The 16,381-nt window shown below is 39.6% G+C and overlaps 1 protein-coding gene across 1 annotated transcript in view; it reads right to left on the bottom strand.

Moving 5' to 3' along the window:
• Nucleotides 1-1,757: 1,757 nt before the first annotated feature.
• RBL1 (retinoblastoma-like 1) overlaps nucleotides 1,758-16,381 on the bottom strand; it is a 27,367-nt gene continuing 12,743 nt past the window's right edge. The window contains exons 10-20 of the mRNA XM_009329331.1: nucleotides 15,719-15,856; nucleotides 13,936-14,100; nucleotides 13,628-13,763; nucleotides 11,722-11,988; nucleotides 10,593-10,717; nucleotides 8,725-8,901; nucleotides 7,207-7,278; nucleotides 6,935-7,019; nucleotides 5,035-5,201; nucleotides 4,434-4,598; nucleotides 1,758-4,178 (exon numbers count right to left, since the gene is read on the bottom strand). Of these exons, the coding sequence (XP_009327606.1) occupies nucleotides 4,008-4,178; nucleotides 4,434-4,598; nucleotides 5,035-5,201; nucleotides 6,935-7,019; nucleotides 7,207-7,278; nucleotides 8,725-8,901; nucleotides 10,593-10,717; nucleotides 11,722-11,988; nucleotides 13,628-13,763; nucleotides 13,936-14,100; nucleotides 15,719-15,856 (1,668 nt within the window). The 3' untranslated portion in view covers nucleotides 1,758-4,007. The remainder of the gene's footprint in view (nucleotides 4,179-4,433; nucleotides 4,599-5,034; nucleotides 5,202-6,934; nucleotides 7,020-7,206; nucleotides 7,279-8,724; nucleotides 8,902-10,592; nucleotides 10,718-11,721; nucleotides 11,989-13,627; nucleotides 13,764-13,935; nucleotides 14,101-15,718; nucleotides 15,857-16,381) is intronic.

Below are 16,381 nucleotides of genomic sequence, written 5' to 3'. Positions count from 1 at the left end.
ACGACGGATGACATGTAAGAGAAGGCAGGGAGGATGCTTGCAGCTTAAGTTCACTGTGCCGGAGCCGAGAGGCTGGGGAGCACCGCCGTGGAGTGCACGCGCAGGATAAACTGGGCTCCCTTGAACCAAAGGTTCCCCGTTACTCAGGTGTATTAACCTTCAAGATGAGGCACCGCGTGAGCCCCGTGCCCATCAGCTCCACCCAGCTTTCTAGCTCAACCTGGCTGCAGGCAGGTTGGGAACCGCAAGTGTAATCCACCTCTGACTCACCTGCCGTCTAATACACCTCCGGTCACTCAAGGAAGTTGAGAAGTTTTATGAGTTCGGCATCGTGTTCACCTGACATCTGTTTTTCAAGAACTGCTACTTGGGTGATGAGTTATGTGCTTATTGTGAGCTTTGGACGCTACAGTAAACTCAGTTTCTTTGGCCTCGAGACAGATTTAGACATGTTCAGCTTCTTTCATCTGAGATCCCAGCACTTCTTAGACACTTGCAGTTTCTTCATAGCAACTCCTTTTGTGTCCCCAGTTTCAGTTCTTACTGCTCCTCAAGTATCAAAAACAAAAAAACCCTCCATGAGTCACAGGACAGGAACTTAAGAAGAGTATTTCCTAACAGGAAACTATGTAGAAAATCAGTTTCAATTCCCCACACTGCTTAATTGCACTCTAACCACAAATTTTCTTGAGGCCACATCTTAGTACAACACTTGGGATGTGGCAACCTAATATTAACATACTGCTTATATGTAAAGTGCTAGCAGATTTACGGTATTCTCCCCAGTGGCGTTAATAACCTTTTAACTATGACTCTCTGGAAAGCTGACCTGTAGTAAACATGGAAGCTCTGAATCCACTTCAAGCAGCGTTAAGGAGGCGGTATTTTCAATTGGAGAATTAGTGAAAATCCATTTGGCTGGGGAAAACCACTGTCCTAGCAGACAGGATGCAGCTTGCAAGACTTGGATACAATAGCCTCATTTCTCACTTCATGTTGCCCACGACGCCTCCCCCTCGCTGGCAGTCTTACCTGCAAAAGGAAGTTTACAAAGAGAAAAGCCAGCCACGTTTTCACAGCTATGCCCCTCTACATCCCTTTGGGTTGGTAACTACAGTTTAAGTCTTTCAAAATGAAAGCTCTGCTATCAAAAAAGTCATTACAACTGAATCTGCACAAACTGGCCTACTTCTGTTTCTCCCCTAGAGCAGATGCACAAGAGCTATTTAAAAAGCCGAGTTCATGCCAGCTTTATGCTTATCTGTAGCGACAAAACCAGCATGAAGGCAGCCGGTACAAATCTGAACCTGTCCAAAGCTGGTTCTGAATACACTTGCGCATCCGGGAGGAAGGCAGCCAGGACCAGCACGCTGCAGGTGGCCGCTGCAGTGCTGGGAGGTCAAGCACTGTGCTGGAGTCACACCTCCCTCTGGGGGCACGTCACCTCACTGCAGGGTCGTCTCCTTTTCAGTGTTTTTCGGTTACTTCATGTAATGTATTACTCACCTTCTCCTCCCAGAAACCGCATCTGACTAAGTGCAAACTGTACAGAAACCTCAGGAGGAAACTTCAGACAGATCACATGAAAGATGATGAATTTAAACTGAAAAAGTCCCAAAGAAATTTGAGGGAGCACAAAAATTAACATCTTTGACATTACAGAAAATGCAGACAGAAGGCACTGTTTAATGAATTACCACAGAAAGACCACAGGAAATACAGCAACATAGGTTAAAATACTTTTTAATTGTTTATTATAAAATACATATTTACATGTGAAGGCATTTTGAAACCATTACAAAATTTTCATATAAGCTATTAACTGTTCAACAAGTCCAAAAATATTTTTTCTATCACCTAAAAAGGTGAAAAAATCCGAACTGCATCGAGTTGTAGTACATTCATTTTTCTAATGAAAAACCACTACACCTAATGACAACTAATAAGGATTTTAGCACCATCAGTTTTCTACAGTTGCAGAGAATACAGCAACAGCATGCTGAGCAGATACGTGAGGAGAGATCTGCACACGATGTTGAATTAAAACCAAATCAACTAAACTCTCGTCATACAATATTGCTGAAAGACTTACGCTGCTAAGCCTGATCGTACGTTTCCCATCCAGAAAGGTGGCAATCCTCCACGCAAATAAAGCAGACTCCACCGAAAGCTAAATCAAGATTCCCCATTTCCCCCTCAACACAGGAGGCTTTCAGGGACTGGAGTATATACATTGAACAGTTACAGCTGTAACAGCACTGATGAGCGGATCAAGACAGAAAGGTTGTTTCTTTTGTACTTTTTATCTCAAGATCTGAAGACAAGTATTAAAAATTGAATAAAATGAAAGGAACTGAACAGAAGAATCTACATGAAACCTAGTCCACTGCATGGCCATTTCCTCATGCTGCAGCTCTCTACGGTCAAATGTTTCAGAAATAAGCACCTTTTTTGGAAAGTAAAAAATCAAATATTTAAGTAGTTGATAATTGAAAAACAAATTACGGAGTTTGTAAACTTTCTACTCACTGCCAAGTAGGGTCCCTGCACACATACCCTTTTAAATACATTTTTCCTCCATCATTGCTGGCCAGATTCATTAGCTGAGACTGCTTGAAATCATCACAGTGTTCTTCCCTGGAACTGTGGTACAGCAGATCTTGCAGCACATACTAAACAAACCGAACAATGAAATGAACAGAGCTCCTTAAACAAGCCCTATGTAATAGTTCCTTTTTTTTTTTTTTTTTCAGTTCACTATACACACAAACTGAAAAATACAGTGCTGAGAAGTTTCTCTATGGCTCTAATCTTAAATGCAATTATGAAATAAAATTAAGCTACTGATTTACAGTAATGAATAAACCTTGACTTTTCCCCATTTTGGTAAAATAAACCCTACCAAATCCCTCAGCATTAAAAACCTAGTTACAAGAATTGAATGCTGGAATTTACACATTTCCAACGAATCCAAGCCTTTAATAGCTATAAAAAAACCCCATATATACAAACATGCCTTATCTGATGGGCTTACATTCAGTGTAGATACTACACAAGAGGCTAAGATCTTCAGGAAAAAATAAAATGAAGAGATACAATTTGTTAAATGAATTTGTGCATTTGGACAGCTGTAAGATGGCCAAAGCCCCGGCTGTTTTTCAACTGTAACCAGCTTGTACTTCTTCATGGGTAAGCTGCAATATGTATGAACAGCTTCTACAGCAGGGTTGCTATCAGGCTTCCAACGGGAAAGGAGCAGCTCCCGTGGCAGCATTCACTGTCTCGAGAGAAAGCTAATTCAGACTCACTGAACCATATCTCAGTGCTTTATCCTATGTCAGTGTCCAATTTAAGTCACTGCTATTTGTACTTTTTGATTATTGCCTTTGTTATTGCAAAAGCTGTCTGATCCATGTCGTAACATACACTTTTACTGAAGTTCTGACTGGAGATGGAGCACAGCACAAATACAGTTCAAAACTGCTCAGCTCTTCCTGAGGCTAAATGATCAATTCGTTCTCCACTCCAGTTACTCCACAGTAAAATAATGCATAAAATTCCACATTCTTTTAAAATAAGGCACTTCTGAAATTTCTTCCCCAAATACCAAAAGCTTGAGGAAACTTAACTGACTTCACTCATTTCCTTATGATTCTTATTCCAAAAATAAAACCAGTATTACTAGAAGCTGAGTTACACTCAGAAGTCACGATGCTCTAAATTAGGCTGGAGAACATCCAATATGGCTTTCTACAGATCACTCTTGCTAAAACATCTCAAATAGAGTAACTTATAGCACAGCGTGGCCTTTGGGAACGAAGATCATCACCACCTCTCATTCTCTGGCATTTACTACTTAATCCTTGCTTTTTGCATCCTGTGGAAGTCAGGTAAAAGTTCAATGTTAAAGAAACTTGGCAGTTGTCTGTATACAAAAGCACGAAATAAATAGCACAACAGCTGTATCCAACTCCATAGCTTTTAAATCCCACAGAAAACCGGCAGTTTTAATGATTTGCTCTTTCACTAACAACATCCTGGAGACGTTTAAGTAGAACGTCATCATTTTCCTGGCAGAGTCGCTTCGTAGGGGATTCAGTGTCACTATCAATTGTTATTGCTCGTTTCTTACTCCTGTGTTCACCTTGTTTTATCATATTGTTGATGTCCTTCAAACTCTGCGATCAAGATAAAAAATCATGAATTACTACAACTCCATTTCAAACTTGCTCTGGTTTTCAATTATCTGAGAACAAAAAGTTATTCTGAACCTCTTTGCTGAGCGAGTGATGGATTCTACATAAAGAATTCTATCCTTCACTGCAAACTGAGAGACTAGTTCAATGAAACCTCACTGCATTAGAACACATCCTAATTAAGAGATTAATTAAGCCTCCCTCAAATCGACCCCTTTCAATCTTTTTGCTTTCTACCTTGGAAGGGCTCCCATTAAATTTATACAGCAGTGCAGTTCGAGGTGTCAAGCAGGCACCGTTCTTGTGAGGCGAAATGTAAACAGAGTGCTGTTGAGAGATCCGCCGAGGAGACACTGGCTGTTGTTTAATGTTGGGGAATGGAGACAAGGGAGGGGCTTCCATCTGCAAGAGAGGACAAATTTGGATAGGAGCTGAATCAGAAGATATTTAGGAGCAGTAACTTCACAGAAGGAAAGATTAATACACTTCCAGGTCTTCTTTAGAAGATTTCATCCCGTAACAGATCAAGTGTCCACCAAACAACAGAACAAATTTATTTTCCAGATGTGTTACACAGATGCTCCACAGCATTTGAGCAAATAGGTGTTGCACTGATATAAAGAAGCTGAAACCGGGGTTGTAAACTGAACTACATCTGCATTTGTCATCTTGAAAGGCTGTTAAAGCAAGTCCTCATACCTACAACCTACAACTATTTGACTTCTGTAACCACACCAGGTGAATAACAGAACAAAGTTATTGACATGTTTAACTGTCAGGAAAAACGACTGTGTCTCTGATTATTAGATAGAGCAAAATTCCAAAATACTTTACTTACTACATGATCCTGGTTTGTGATATCGTACTTCAGTGCAAATGATTTTACTCTTCCTACATAGACTGCATTGTAAAATTTAATAAGATCTCCTCTCTCCTCTGTTCCCGACTCACTGGAGTTCTCTGCTGCGGATCGTCCTGAGGAACTGCCAGTTTTCACAGACGAGTCTAACAATAAGAGAGAGCTTCAGATTTCAGAAACATAAGTATCAGCAAACTGGGCGCTTCAGATTCAAACTTACAATATCCAGCTGACAAGCACTCATCCATAAATTGACTAGTTAATGAGATGAATTAAAGAAATGTGCTTCAGATAGAAGCAGGGTGTGCTATAGGTGGTTGGGAACATTAGGAAGAGCTACGAATTGCTGCTAGCAGGCTGGTGGATTATGGCTAAAAAGGCCAACATAAATCTTTATTCCAAACTTGGAAATAGCTGTAGCAAAAAATTGTAGCACTACTGACCCCTTTTCCCATGCTTATTTTGGGGAGTGGTACAAAGCCATTTGTTGCTTTTAAAACTAAGTTTTAAGCAGTCTGACAACTCCCAGCTTTTAGGTTCTGTGAAAGTTTCTAGTGATCAGCTGGCAAAGAATAGCTTCATACTCAACTCATGTTTGCTGCAAGGAAGCCATGACACCATTTGTTCAGGCATATTACGAAATGGCTGTTCAGTGGAAAAATCTGCAGCCACACAGCAAGCATATTTCTGTTAATATTCTCTCTCCGCTAATTAAGCCGGACCCCTACTGAATACAACCTTTTCTGTTTCATCCTCCATACTGTTTACTGCCAAGCGAAACAGGGCAACACAGAATAAAGCCTCTTCCAATCAGTGCATTACAAGACAAACGTCAAGAGCTTCAGCTGATACCCATCAGTGTAACTCCTTAGTGCGTCTGCCTTGTGTCACAACACAAGCATACGTTCCTGTAAGCTGGTGTCAAAAGAGCGGGAGTTAATACTAGGTAAAGGAGACACAAGTCTATTAACTGAAGAAAAAGTTTGGCAGGAAAAGCAACTGAAGAACTTTGTAACCAAGTACATTTGTTTGTCAAACCACTGAAGCCCAGTGCCACTTCAGACGCTCTACAAGATCCAAGAATTGCGCAGCTGCTAGACAGGATGCTGAACCTACAGGAGATCAGCACTTCCCTGGACCCCGGTGGAATCCTCAAAAGGCATTTAAGAGATGGCTCTAATACTCGTTCAAGCAGTTGAATCCCGCCCATAGTGGGAATTTACCATACAGAAGAGTCTTCTAAATTTCTGTGTGCGTCCTGGCTGCAGATCTGCTCTGCTCATGGGTTCATACATGGGCTTGTGATCTCTCAGTTTCCTGACATCTCACTGAAAACAGGCATGGCACAATTTTCATGCTTTTCTCAAATACTACTCTTACCCCTTTTCTCCTCTAAACCAGAGCAAAGAAAATATCAACTATTTAAAAGAAACCTGAATATAAGAAAATGGTGGTCTTAGAGAGTCATCATCTTTATTTTCTGAAAAAAGTTCTCCCTATTTAAGCCTTCAGGATAGGTGATATTAAGAAAAAAAACCTGTCGTAATATTCCAGATACTGTTCATCTTTCTTTGTTAACCAATGTTGCTGTCCAAAAAGAACTACAGTATCACTGACACACTAAGGAAACACTTCAACCTCGAGCAACCAGATTTAAGGAAACAAAATTAAAAATTTTTTCCAACTAGGAAGTGTATTTTCCATATCTAACAGACAGGAGGGCTACTGACAAGACGGTTTCTTTTTCAACAATACATTTATTTTTCTTTAATACACTTAAAACTGTAAAACTTGCTTCATTTCTTTTACTTGACAGTTCAGTTATTTAAAAACCCACAAGTACATTTTTAAAAACAGCAGGTTACTTTGCTGTACTTACCTTCTGTCATCTCCACATCTTGGTTTGCATTTTTGTCCAATAGGACATCGGCAGAAATATTTCTCAACAAGACACTCCTATAAACCTACAGGACACCGGGGAAAAACACTCTTGTCAAGGAAAACAAGGCAGTCAGAAGACTAGATGAAATCCATCTGAGTAAGAATGAATATAACACTGAAGAGGATTTGACTTTTCCCTTAACAGCATAAACATTTGAAAAGTCACCTCTATCAGAGCTATAAAAAGGAAAGACAATACTATTTACTCACATGGCTGTTTGCTTGTGGCTGATTTCTGTAACTTTTCATTATGTCCTGAAAAGTTCTTTCCTCTTTGGTTACCTGGAAAAGAAAAGGGTATTGAAGACCAAGTGCAAGCAGCAAGGTCAGGCTGCTCAGGTCCGGTCTATTCAATCAGCTTCCCTCTATACAGCTTTTTCGTGAGTCTTACTATGAATACATAATTTTAAAGGTTCTGGTGATGAGAATATGAAAAACCAAGCATTTTTCTTGTTCAGGCATTCCTTGTTTCTTAGCTACTAAAGCCTTTTGTTGCTTTATGATGCTTAGGAATTATTCCTTTTCTGACTTTTCTTCTAGTGACACTAAAAATTAAAGAAGGGAAATATTATTAAGTCAAAAACATACTTGTAAATTTGAAAACTGGACCCCTTAACTTTTCTAAACAGAAAGTGAGGAAATCCTGAACAAAACACTAGATAGGTATATAAACACATGCAATTTCAGCTTTCTTTCGTACTTCAAAATAGCTCATTTGTTAAAGGACTTTGTTTTTCAACCATTCGTCTGTAATTTTAATAGTAGATGAGCAACAATTTTTGTAGTAGGAGCCAGGAGAGAATGTATCAAGGTCTCTGGCTGAATTGTCAGGTCTCACGCTGCACTGGAGACAGCACTCAGAAGACTGTATTTAAAAAAAACCCAACAACTGACAAACTACATGATAAAATACAGAACACTGACTATTCAATGGTTTTGCTTTTCTACAGCTATCAGTATCGAAGTCAAATGAGCCTAAGCTACGCCACAGTTAAGAGCACAGGTAGTTGCAATTTGAACATCAGTTTCCCTCCACAGATAGTGCTCCTCTTCGTTTGTCTTCCTCAAGAAGAAAAGGTAATCCATCCCCAATGTTTTAGAGGAGCCTGAATTTGTGTCTGAATCAGACTTGATGGCCATCAGCTCTCAAGTTTGAGTCAAACCAATATTCCAGAAACAACTTAGTGACACCTTAAATCAATGATGGAAAATTGAATAAGAAATGAAGAAGTTGAGTAACAGGCAACCAGCTCAATTCCTCAACCTGAATCTTCCATAGCTAAGAGGACTTTTGTGGAGTAGAAACTTTCCATCCATACATAAGGTTGTGAGCTCCTGCAGATTTTTGCACCTGCATAATCCTGTAACTGTAATGGTGTTTTTAGTTCAGATTACACAGATCATGAAGATGACGAACAGGATAGAAAACACAAATATGGGGCAATGAGACCACACGCTGCTTTGTCTATGCTGACCAGTGCTCAATGTGAATGCGCTGAGGAAGAGAAGAAAAATCCTCTCTTAACCAAGTGGCTGGTTGATGGGAACTTATTAAGATTATGCAAAACAAGGAAAAAATATACTGGGACTTCATCCACTTCCTGAAAGGACTTTTCCCTTCCCTCCAGTAATATGACATGAATAAAGCAATCAAATTGTAAACTGTGAACACAATTTACATTTCCAATGGACATAAAATTCCCTGAATTTCTTAAAACTACACGTTACCTTTGCCATGATATAAAAGGCACAGAGGAGGAGCTGGTCCAAATGTCTGTCCTTCATTAGATCAGCACAATGAACCAATGTGAATTCAAAACACGTCCATATCTTCCTGCGCAAGTCATTGGAAACATCCAATTTTAAGCACAGATCACGCAAGCGCACACTTGCCAGATGATAAACCTGGAAGAAAAAGACAACACAGTAAACAGTCAAGCCAAACGAGCTTAACCTATTCTGCAAAAATGAAAGTCCTCAACGTAGAGCTGTTCTATATTTGAATAATTCGTTTCTGCAAAATTTCCCCCCTCTGCCCAAGACAATGTCTTCAAAGACTAAGTTGTCAGCTCTGTTCAGGTGTTGGATCTCTAATGCGTGTAGGAAATCCGCTTAAAAACATTATGACTACAGTCATATCACACTCTCACTATAATGGAACACTTCCAACAAGCACAAAGAAGGGACATACTTTAATTACGATTAAGTGTAATCTTAGATTAGCAAGCTGACGGATTTTTTTCTTTTCTTTTTTATTACCAAAAATGTGTCTCAAAACCTGAAATAGCTATCAAGTGCAACATTAGCCTTCTTCCATTTATTTCAGAAGTTCTCACTTCATGGATAGTAATTAGGCACATTCTTTATGTTGGAAAGCAGAAAGAATTAATTTCATTTTCACTTGCTCTACTGAACAGGAACAAGAAAGGAAAGTATGGAAAAACCATCATTTTGAATATGACGATCACTGTAAATAGAAGGTCAACATTTAAAGACAAATTTAAGTGAATATTTTAGTTCTCCTTCATAACTAAGAGGAATATGTTGCCTACCACATGGTTTGTCAAATACATGGCTACCGCTGAAGTATTCCAACTGAGAATAAAGCTTCCAAAATGCAGTCTGAGCTCACGCCTGGCAGCTGGCTAATCAATTTTTAATCCATTCTCAGAGAGTCAGACTTTCACTATCAAAATTAAAGAACCAATAGTTCAGACACAGGATGTGGCTTACAAGTGTTTCCAGGAATTAGTTTCTGTATTAAGATTTAACTTAAAGATTGTTCAATGTAGAATTCTCTAGGTTTACAATATCCTAAAATAATACAATACCCTAAAAGGGGAAAACCTCTGAAAATAACCTCTCTAGTAAGAAAGTAAGAGCAAAAAAATCTTCTAATATTTTTGAGATTAATTTAGGCATATATTCTTTGCAGGCATTTAGGCAAGCTACCCCTGCCTCCTCCAAAAACCCCTCACACACTGCACATTGGAAATGAAAGCAACGAGAAACAAGTAATCTGAATTTTCTCTGAAGCACACCCAGTTCTTAACTTACCTCTTAAATCCTTCATTATTTCAATTAAGTTCCTTCTTTCTAGAAACTTTTAGACAGCGTGTTATTCATCACTGCTTTCTGAGGCCCCATGCCAGCAAGATCAGCACTACTGGGTAGACCTCAGAAAACTGCAAATGAGAATCTCCAGATGCAGGATCCGAAGCAGTGCAGTTTTGAATGAGCAAGACACAGGAGAAAAATCTCATTTCTGGTATGTCTAACCCTTGCAAATGTGGGAGGCAGTAAAAATAGACAAGAGAAGTACTGATATTTCTTAGGTACTCACTTACAGAAGCTGCTAATTAAAAGGAAAAAAAAAAAAAGTACAAAGCATCTCATGGGGAGGGGAAGGGGGAAAATTGGATTCTCTGCAACACTTGACAACATCTTTTCCCCTTCTCCTCCCAGGTATATAAGAACTGCTCGTGCCAAAGGAAAGGTACGTGAAGACTGAAAGGTAATGAAAACTGCACAAGGAGGCAAGTTTCAGCATGGCCACAAACAGAAGTAAAGCATGACTTCCTAATAAAGACACTTACTTTTCTGTAAAACAGTGCCAAGGATCCTGTTTTCTTTGGTTTGCTTGCTGATGACAGATGCACTTCTTGTGCGTGATTCACTTGAGGGTGGCAGGGAGCCTGAGCCTCCATTTTACATGGCTGACCTAAATTCATTGAAATGGGTATCAATGTGATCCCACCCATTTCATTTGCAATACCTGGAGACGATATACACATCCAGAAATAAACCGTTTGCTCTCCTCATGCTGCAGAGTTAAACCGCAAATCATAAATTCATTCAAAAACATTTCATACTAAAGACATCTCATCCTTCTGTACGGGATGCTAAAAAGACTCTTTGTCCCTCAGAGTCTTCAGAAATGATTAAAAATTACATTTCTGGTAATGCTTAAAGGAAGAATATGAACATGAACGATCATTTCTAAAACTATCTGAAAGTACAAAGTGCACAAGAAGTCACTTCTGTAGTCAGTGTTCCACTCTTTTGGGGGAGGTGGGCATTCCCTTTCTTTTTTTTTTTTTATTATTCTGCAAACCTGACAGCACATCGTATAGAATCCTCATTAGTTTCCTCAGTAGTCAAATTCTCTTGCTGAAAATCTCCTTAAACATGAAAAGTGGAGATATTTTTCTTTTCATCTTTATCTATAGATCCAGTTTTTAAATTAAAAAAGGCTATAAAACTCATTTATCATGTATCATTTTCAGAAATATTCAAGCATCACCCAACTTCACCAAAACAAAAATCCCCCACTATTTTACTAACCTTAATACATAGCCCTTATCCAGAAATTCCAGAGCCTTTTAAGATTATAATAGACCAAAGTTAAGACAAACAGTAAAGACAAACAGTAGTAAATAATTATTGGAGCCGAGAATCAAAGCTTCGCTTAATCTGTGGTGAGGCGTAACTGGAAGAAGCAAGAACCCCACAACATTTTTCGCAAGGAGGAATGCTTGTCAGATATCAGATGTCTCCATGGAAGGAGATGTCAGTATAAACTTAAGCTTTTTTTTTTTTATAAAGTGATACATGTTCTTTTAAAAAAGAAAAAGCGATACATGTTCAAGATGCACGGTTGGTCTAAGCAGATCTTACGAGCAAGCAAAACATCTAGCAGAGAAGAAAGATGGGAAGAATTCGTACCGTGCAGTGGGATGGTAACCTTCTGTCCTGTTTTTCCCGGTACTGTAGCTGTTGTCATGGTCAGTACTGTTTGGCCAGGAGAAACTGACACATTTTCAGCAGCAATGCTTGACGCTGGAGCAATTGTCAACTTAGTTCCTTCCGTCAAAATTTTTTCCATCTGCATTTCTTTGGGGCTGTCATCTCCAAAGAGCCTTCTCTTAGCACTTCCAGCTGTAGGAGAACTGTAGCGCTCATGAACAGAGATTGGTGACAATGGCTGCATGTCTAGTATGCAAAGGAGAAAGAAAAAAAAAAACCTTAAGAGGAGCAGCTTAATAGGAATACTTCTCCACAGGAGGGGAAAAGGCTAACCTTCAAACTACAAAACCAGAGTACAAGAAATCACTTCTAGTTAAGAACTAATCTTACAGTTCACTGTTCCTAGGCGATATGACCAAGACCAGTAGTCTAATTGTCTCCTTTTTTTTTGAAGTCATCCCAGACAGCTCAGTTTTGCAATCAGGTACTACATGGAAGACGAGTAACCAAGCTAATTTGCAGAGATTGAGGAACACGCAGGGTTACAGATACTTACTCCAGTCTGCTTAGCAGATTAGTAATATTTGCAAGTGCTATTCCTCTGAACACATTCCTCTACAGGAACACTGACCACATTCCCTGGATATGCTGTCTTCTGTATGTTCTGGCTTTTAAATTCTCTCTAAACTAACCCCAGTCAGAAGCCTCCACCCTCGTCCACCACCGGTTCCTCACAGGCTTTTCTGTTGCTTTCAAACATTTGCTCCAGCAGTTACACTGAAGTACACAATACTAATTTACAAGCTTCTGTTCCTTTGGCTTTTCGCATTTCTGCTGAAGTCTGCTATCCACTTGTGAGGATGCCAATGACAGCAGTTTCCTATTTCCCATGAAGCAGAAACCTCCTGGATAACTGGCCAGGTAAGACTGATTGGAGACCTTAATTCTAACTCTGCCAGGATGGTTTTCTTGGTAACGGGGGCAAATAAACATTTCCAATCCCCGCCATTTTCCATTTGAAGCTAGGAGGAGCGTTTGGTACCAGATTCTCATATACAAGATAAAGCCTCACACAGCCCTACCCATATATAAGACACCATCTCCAAGTTGCTTTCCCTTCCATCAAACAACTAACTATAACACCTACAGCAACCGCTTATACATCTCTTTCCTAATAAGTATTTAAAAAGCAAAAAACAAACAGTCTTGTAATGCAATTTGCCAGACAAACACAAAAGGAGACAACATCACAACACCAATCAGTCCACAGTGCACCAGCAAGAACCTACGGACTATTGTTTGGGATACAACGAAAGCAGCAATTTCTAACTAGGCAACTATGAAAAAAGCAACAGCAGTGCTGCCACTGCCTCTTCACCCCCACTGTCAAGAGACAGTTCTGTGCGATACCTAGGAATCTGCAAAGAGCAAGGCAGTTGTTCACAGGAAAGAATACTGAAGACAAAGTATTGTCCTCCCCTCCCGCAAAAAAAGTTCTGTAGGAAGGAGGAATAAATGCAAACTCACCGAGAACAAAAAAAAACCAAAAACCCACACACAAAAAAACCAAAACCTGGAAAAATCTGAACAGCAAAGGACAATAAGCCATCAGATGACAACCCACCCAAGAGCAAGGTAACCCTTGCATCAAAACAGCGGCAGAACTGCTCCAGTTCCAAAGTGAAGCATTATCACCAATGTCTGCTGCCAGTAAGACACAGCAATGGTTTGACCAGATGCATCTAGACTTTCCCTTGATCAAATAAGAGGCTTCACAATTCTGAATACTTAATTCAGATTCAAGATTGCTTTTTGCAATTATAAAGAAGTCTAAACCCCCTCTCCCCAAATTCATACATTCAAATATCAGAAACCTTGAACATACCCCGTCTTAAACTCCCACCAAGATCTGTCCGAACCTCTTTTACTCGAGGATGAATTATAGGAGATATTGGCATCATAGGCAAATGCCCAAGCCCACTTCCTCCATTGCTTGCTTCGAAATTACTGGGAAATATTACCTGAGAAATAAGAAATGTCTGTGTAAGATAACAAATACATTTCCCTTCTTTTTGCCAATCTATTAATAGAAGTTTTTCTGCAGCAGTTGTCTCATTTAAACAGTTTTCTGTATAAAACAACAGTAAGAAAAAGAACGTGAATTTCCTAATAAAAGGAAAACAGGTAACATACTTCTTCACAGGTCGGAACCTTGTTTTCTGAGGCCTGGAGAGCACTCCAGAGTGCCGAGTCCTGAGTCCAGGCGAGACTCTCGAGAATTTGCTCCTCAATGCTGTTGAGGTGCTTCACCATGTCTCTGGAAAGTCCTTCCTCAGACCGAATCAGTACTTCAATTACCTAATGGTAGCAAGACACACGCACAAAAGCAAAGTCATATCGCTCATCCTTAACACTATCAAATCATTATTCATTTCAGGATCCTGTTCAAAACTTCTCTTCAACATAGAATGCTCCAGCCTCCTCCTTGCATCTTCATCTTCCCCAGCCCTCTTCTGATCCCTCTTTTTTTAACCCCCTTCCCCAAAGGCAATCCAGGAGTTGGAAATGGACAGCAGATGTCCCATCAATGCAGAACAACCCACTCACAGGGTTTTTGGTTTGTTTTGTTGGTTTTTTAAGGTCCTCTCTCACCATCACTAAGCATGTACAGAACGAAAGCCCTAAACACACAGAGCGCTCACCCAGCACATGCAGCATACCTAGGATATAAGCGGGCATATCCGCTTAGGCTGGTACTTGAGAACCCCAGCATTTAAGCTTTCCTTCCTTTCAAACAAGCAGCCCATAATGAAAAGGGTTGAAAACAACTGTTTTAAAGTTTTGTTTAAGAAAAGGTTAGAACCCTTAACATGTACAAATCAGGGTTGAAGAGAGTTGAAAAGGCCCTTGAAATATCATACTCCACCCCTATGCTCCCATGCAAGAGCCACTTTATTTATGTTATTTCTGACAGAGGAACATTCAGCCTGTTTTTCTAAAGCTCCAGAGATGGAAGTGCCATAAAACTTCCCTGGAGGACTTATTGATGTGTTTACTTATTTATACTACAGAAACTAAGCACCCAAAGAAAACGTTATAAATGGCACAAGTGGAATAATAACTATTGGCTCTCTCGTGGAATAATAAATATTGGCACTTTCATGTGAAGTCTTTGTGATGGCCATTTTTTTCAAGTAAGAGTGCCACAAGAATGTACACTGAATAGCAAAGAAAACTGAAATCAAACGTTCCACAAAGTTGGATCTGCACCAGTGCATCTGGTATTGATGTAGTCTACCAACAGCGACAGCAATATGAACAGATTTGTTTCAGTTTCACTACTGCCCTACATCTGAGGATTGAAGAAGGAAGAAGGGAGAACAGAATATAAAACAGCTTTCCCAAAGGGTTCAATTTTTTGGTTGTTATAATCTAAACAGAACTACTTCTGATTTATTCAGGACTAACCGCAGTAAGCTGTTAGGTATCTAGTAAAAACAGGAGGCATACGGACAGATGATAAAAGGATCAAACAAGTCAAAGAACAGAAATGACATTGGAGGCAGGAGGGAATGAGGTTAAAAAAAGAGCGAGAACAGAGAACGCCCAGGAGAAGAGATTTTATCTTCTGTTATATAAAACAAAACAGAGAAAAAAAAAATTTAACAAAGCAAGCCTGTGATAATTAGTAGTAGCCAAAGGCAACAAAACATTATTATTGCTATTTTAGCACTAATAAGCAGAACTATATCCTGCAGTCAGTAAACATGAATATCATCAAAATATATGCTTGAATGCTTTAGTCTACTAAAAGTGTATATATATTAAGAACTAGAAGTTGATCAACAGCACGTTACAGTTAAGTACCGTTTACAAAATGGTTTTCTGGCTTTAAATTTCAGCTTCACCTCCGGCAGTTACTCCAGTAACGTGCCATTTTTAACACAGATCCAGTCCTAAGACAGTATTTATTTACCTTATAGAAATAGAATGGCCTGAGGTCAAGAACTTCAATGATCCAGGGAAAGGTACGAGGCGAGCTATATGCAAAAAGCACGATCTCCAAGCAGCATGCCACAAGAGAGCGGTGAAAGACATCTTGTTCCAAGAGAGCCTGAAGAGATTACAGAAAGTGTCAATGATCTGAGGTTTGGGACACAGAAGTTTGAATTTTGTGGCATTAATACTACATAGCTTATTGCTGGAGAGAAGAGCTACTGCTTTTTTCTACCTTCCACGGTCTCCTCTTTTTACAGGGAAGTTTAGAACGGTAAAGACTAGAAGTAGACTAACAGCACCAAAACCATCACATTTTTCATACTATGGACAAATGAATTGGCCTTTTTGTGAACCGCAGAGCAGAGCAAATGCATTGCTGTCTAACATGAAGTATAGATATTGTTAGTTGGATAAAGAAGAGAATAAAAGCTATCTTTCCATAAAGTCATGATTCTAGAAGGCAACACAAATTAACATAGAATCATAGAATCATTAAGGTTGGAAAAGACCTCTAAGGTCATCGAGTCCAACCGTCAACCCAACACCACCACACCCACTAAACCATGTCCCTAAGCGCCTCATCTACCCGTCTTTTAAATACTTCCAGGGATGGTGACTCAACCACTTCCCTGGGCAGCCT

This window comes from Pygoscelis adeliae, unplaced genomic scaffold, assembly GCF_000699105.1.
Source record: "Pygoscelis adeliae isolate BGI_AS28 unplaced genomic scaffold, ASM69910v1 Scaffold407, whole genome shotgun sequence".
NCBI classification, from domain to species: Eukaryota; Metazoa; Chordata; class Aves; order Sphenisciformes; family Spheniscidae; genus Pygoscelis; species Pygoscelis adeliae.
Note: the sequence above shows the minus strand (reverse complement) of the source record. Positions and strands in the feature narration are given on the sequence as shown.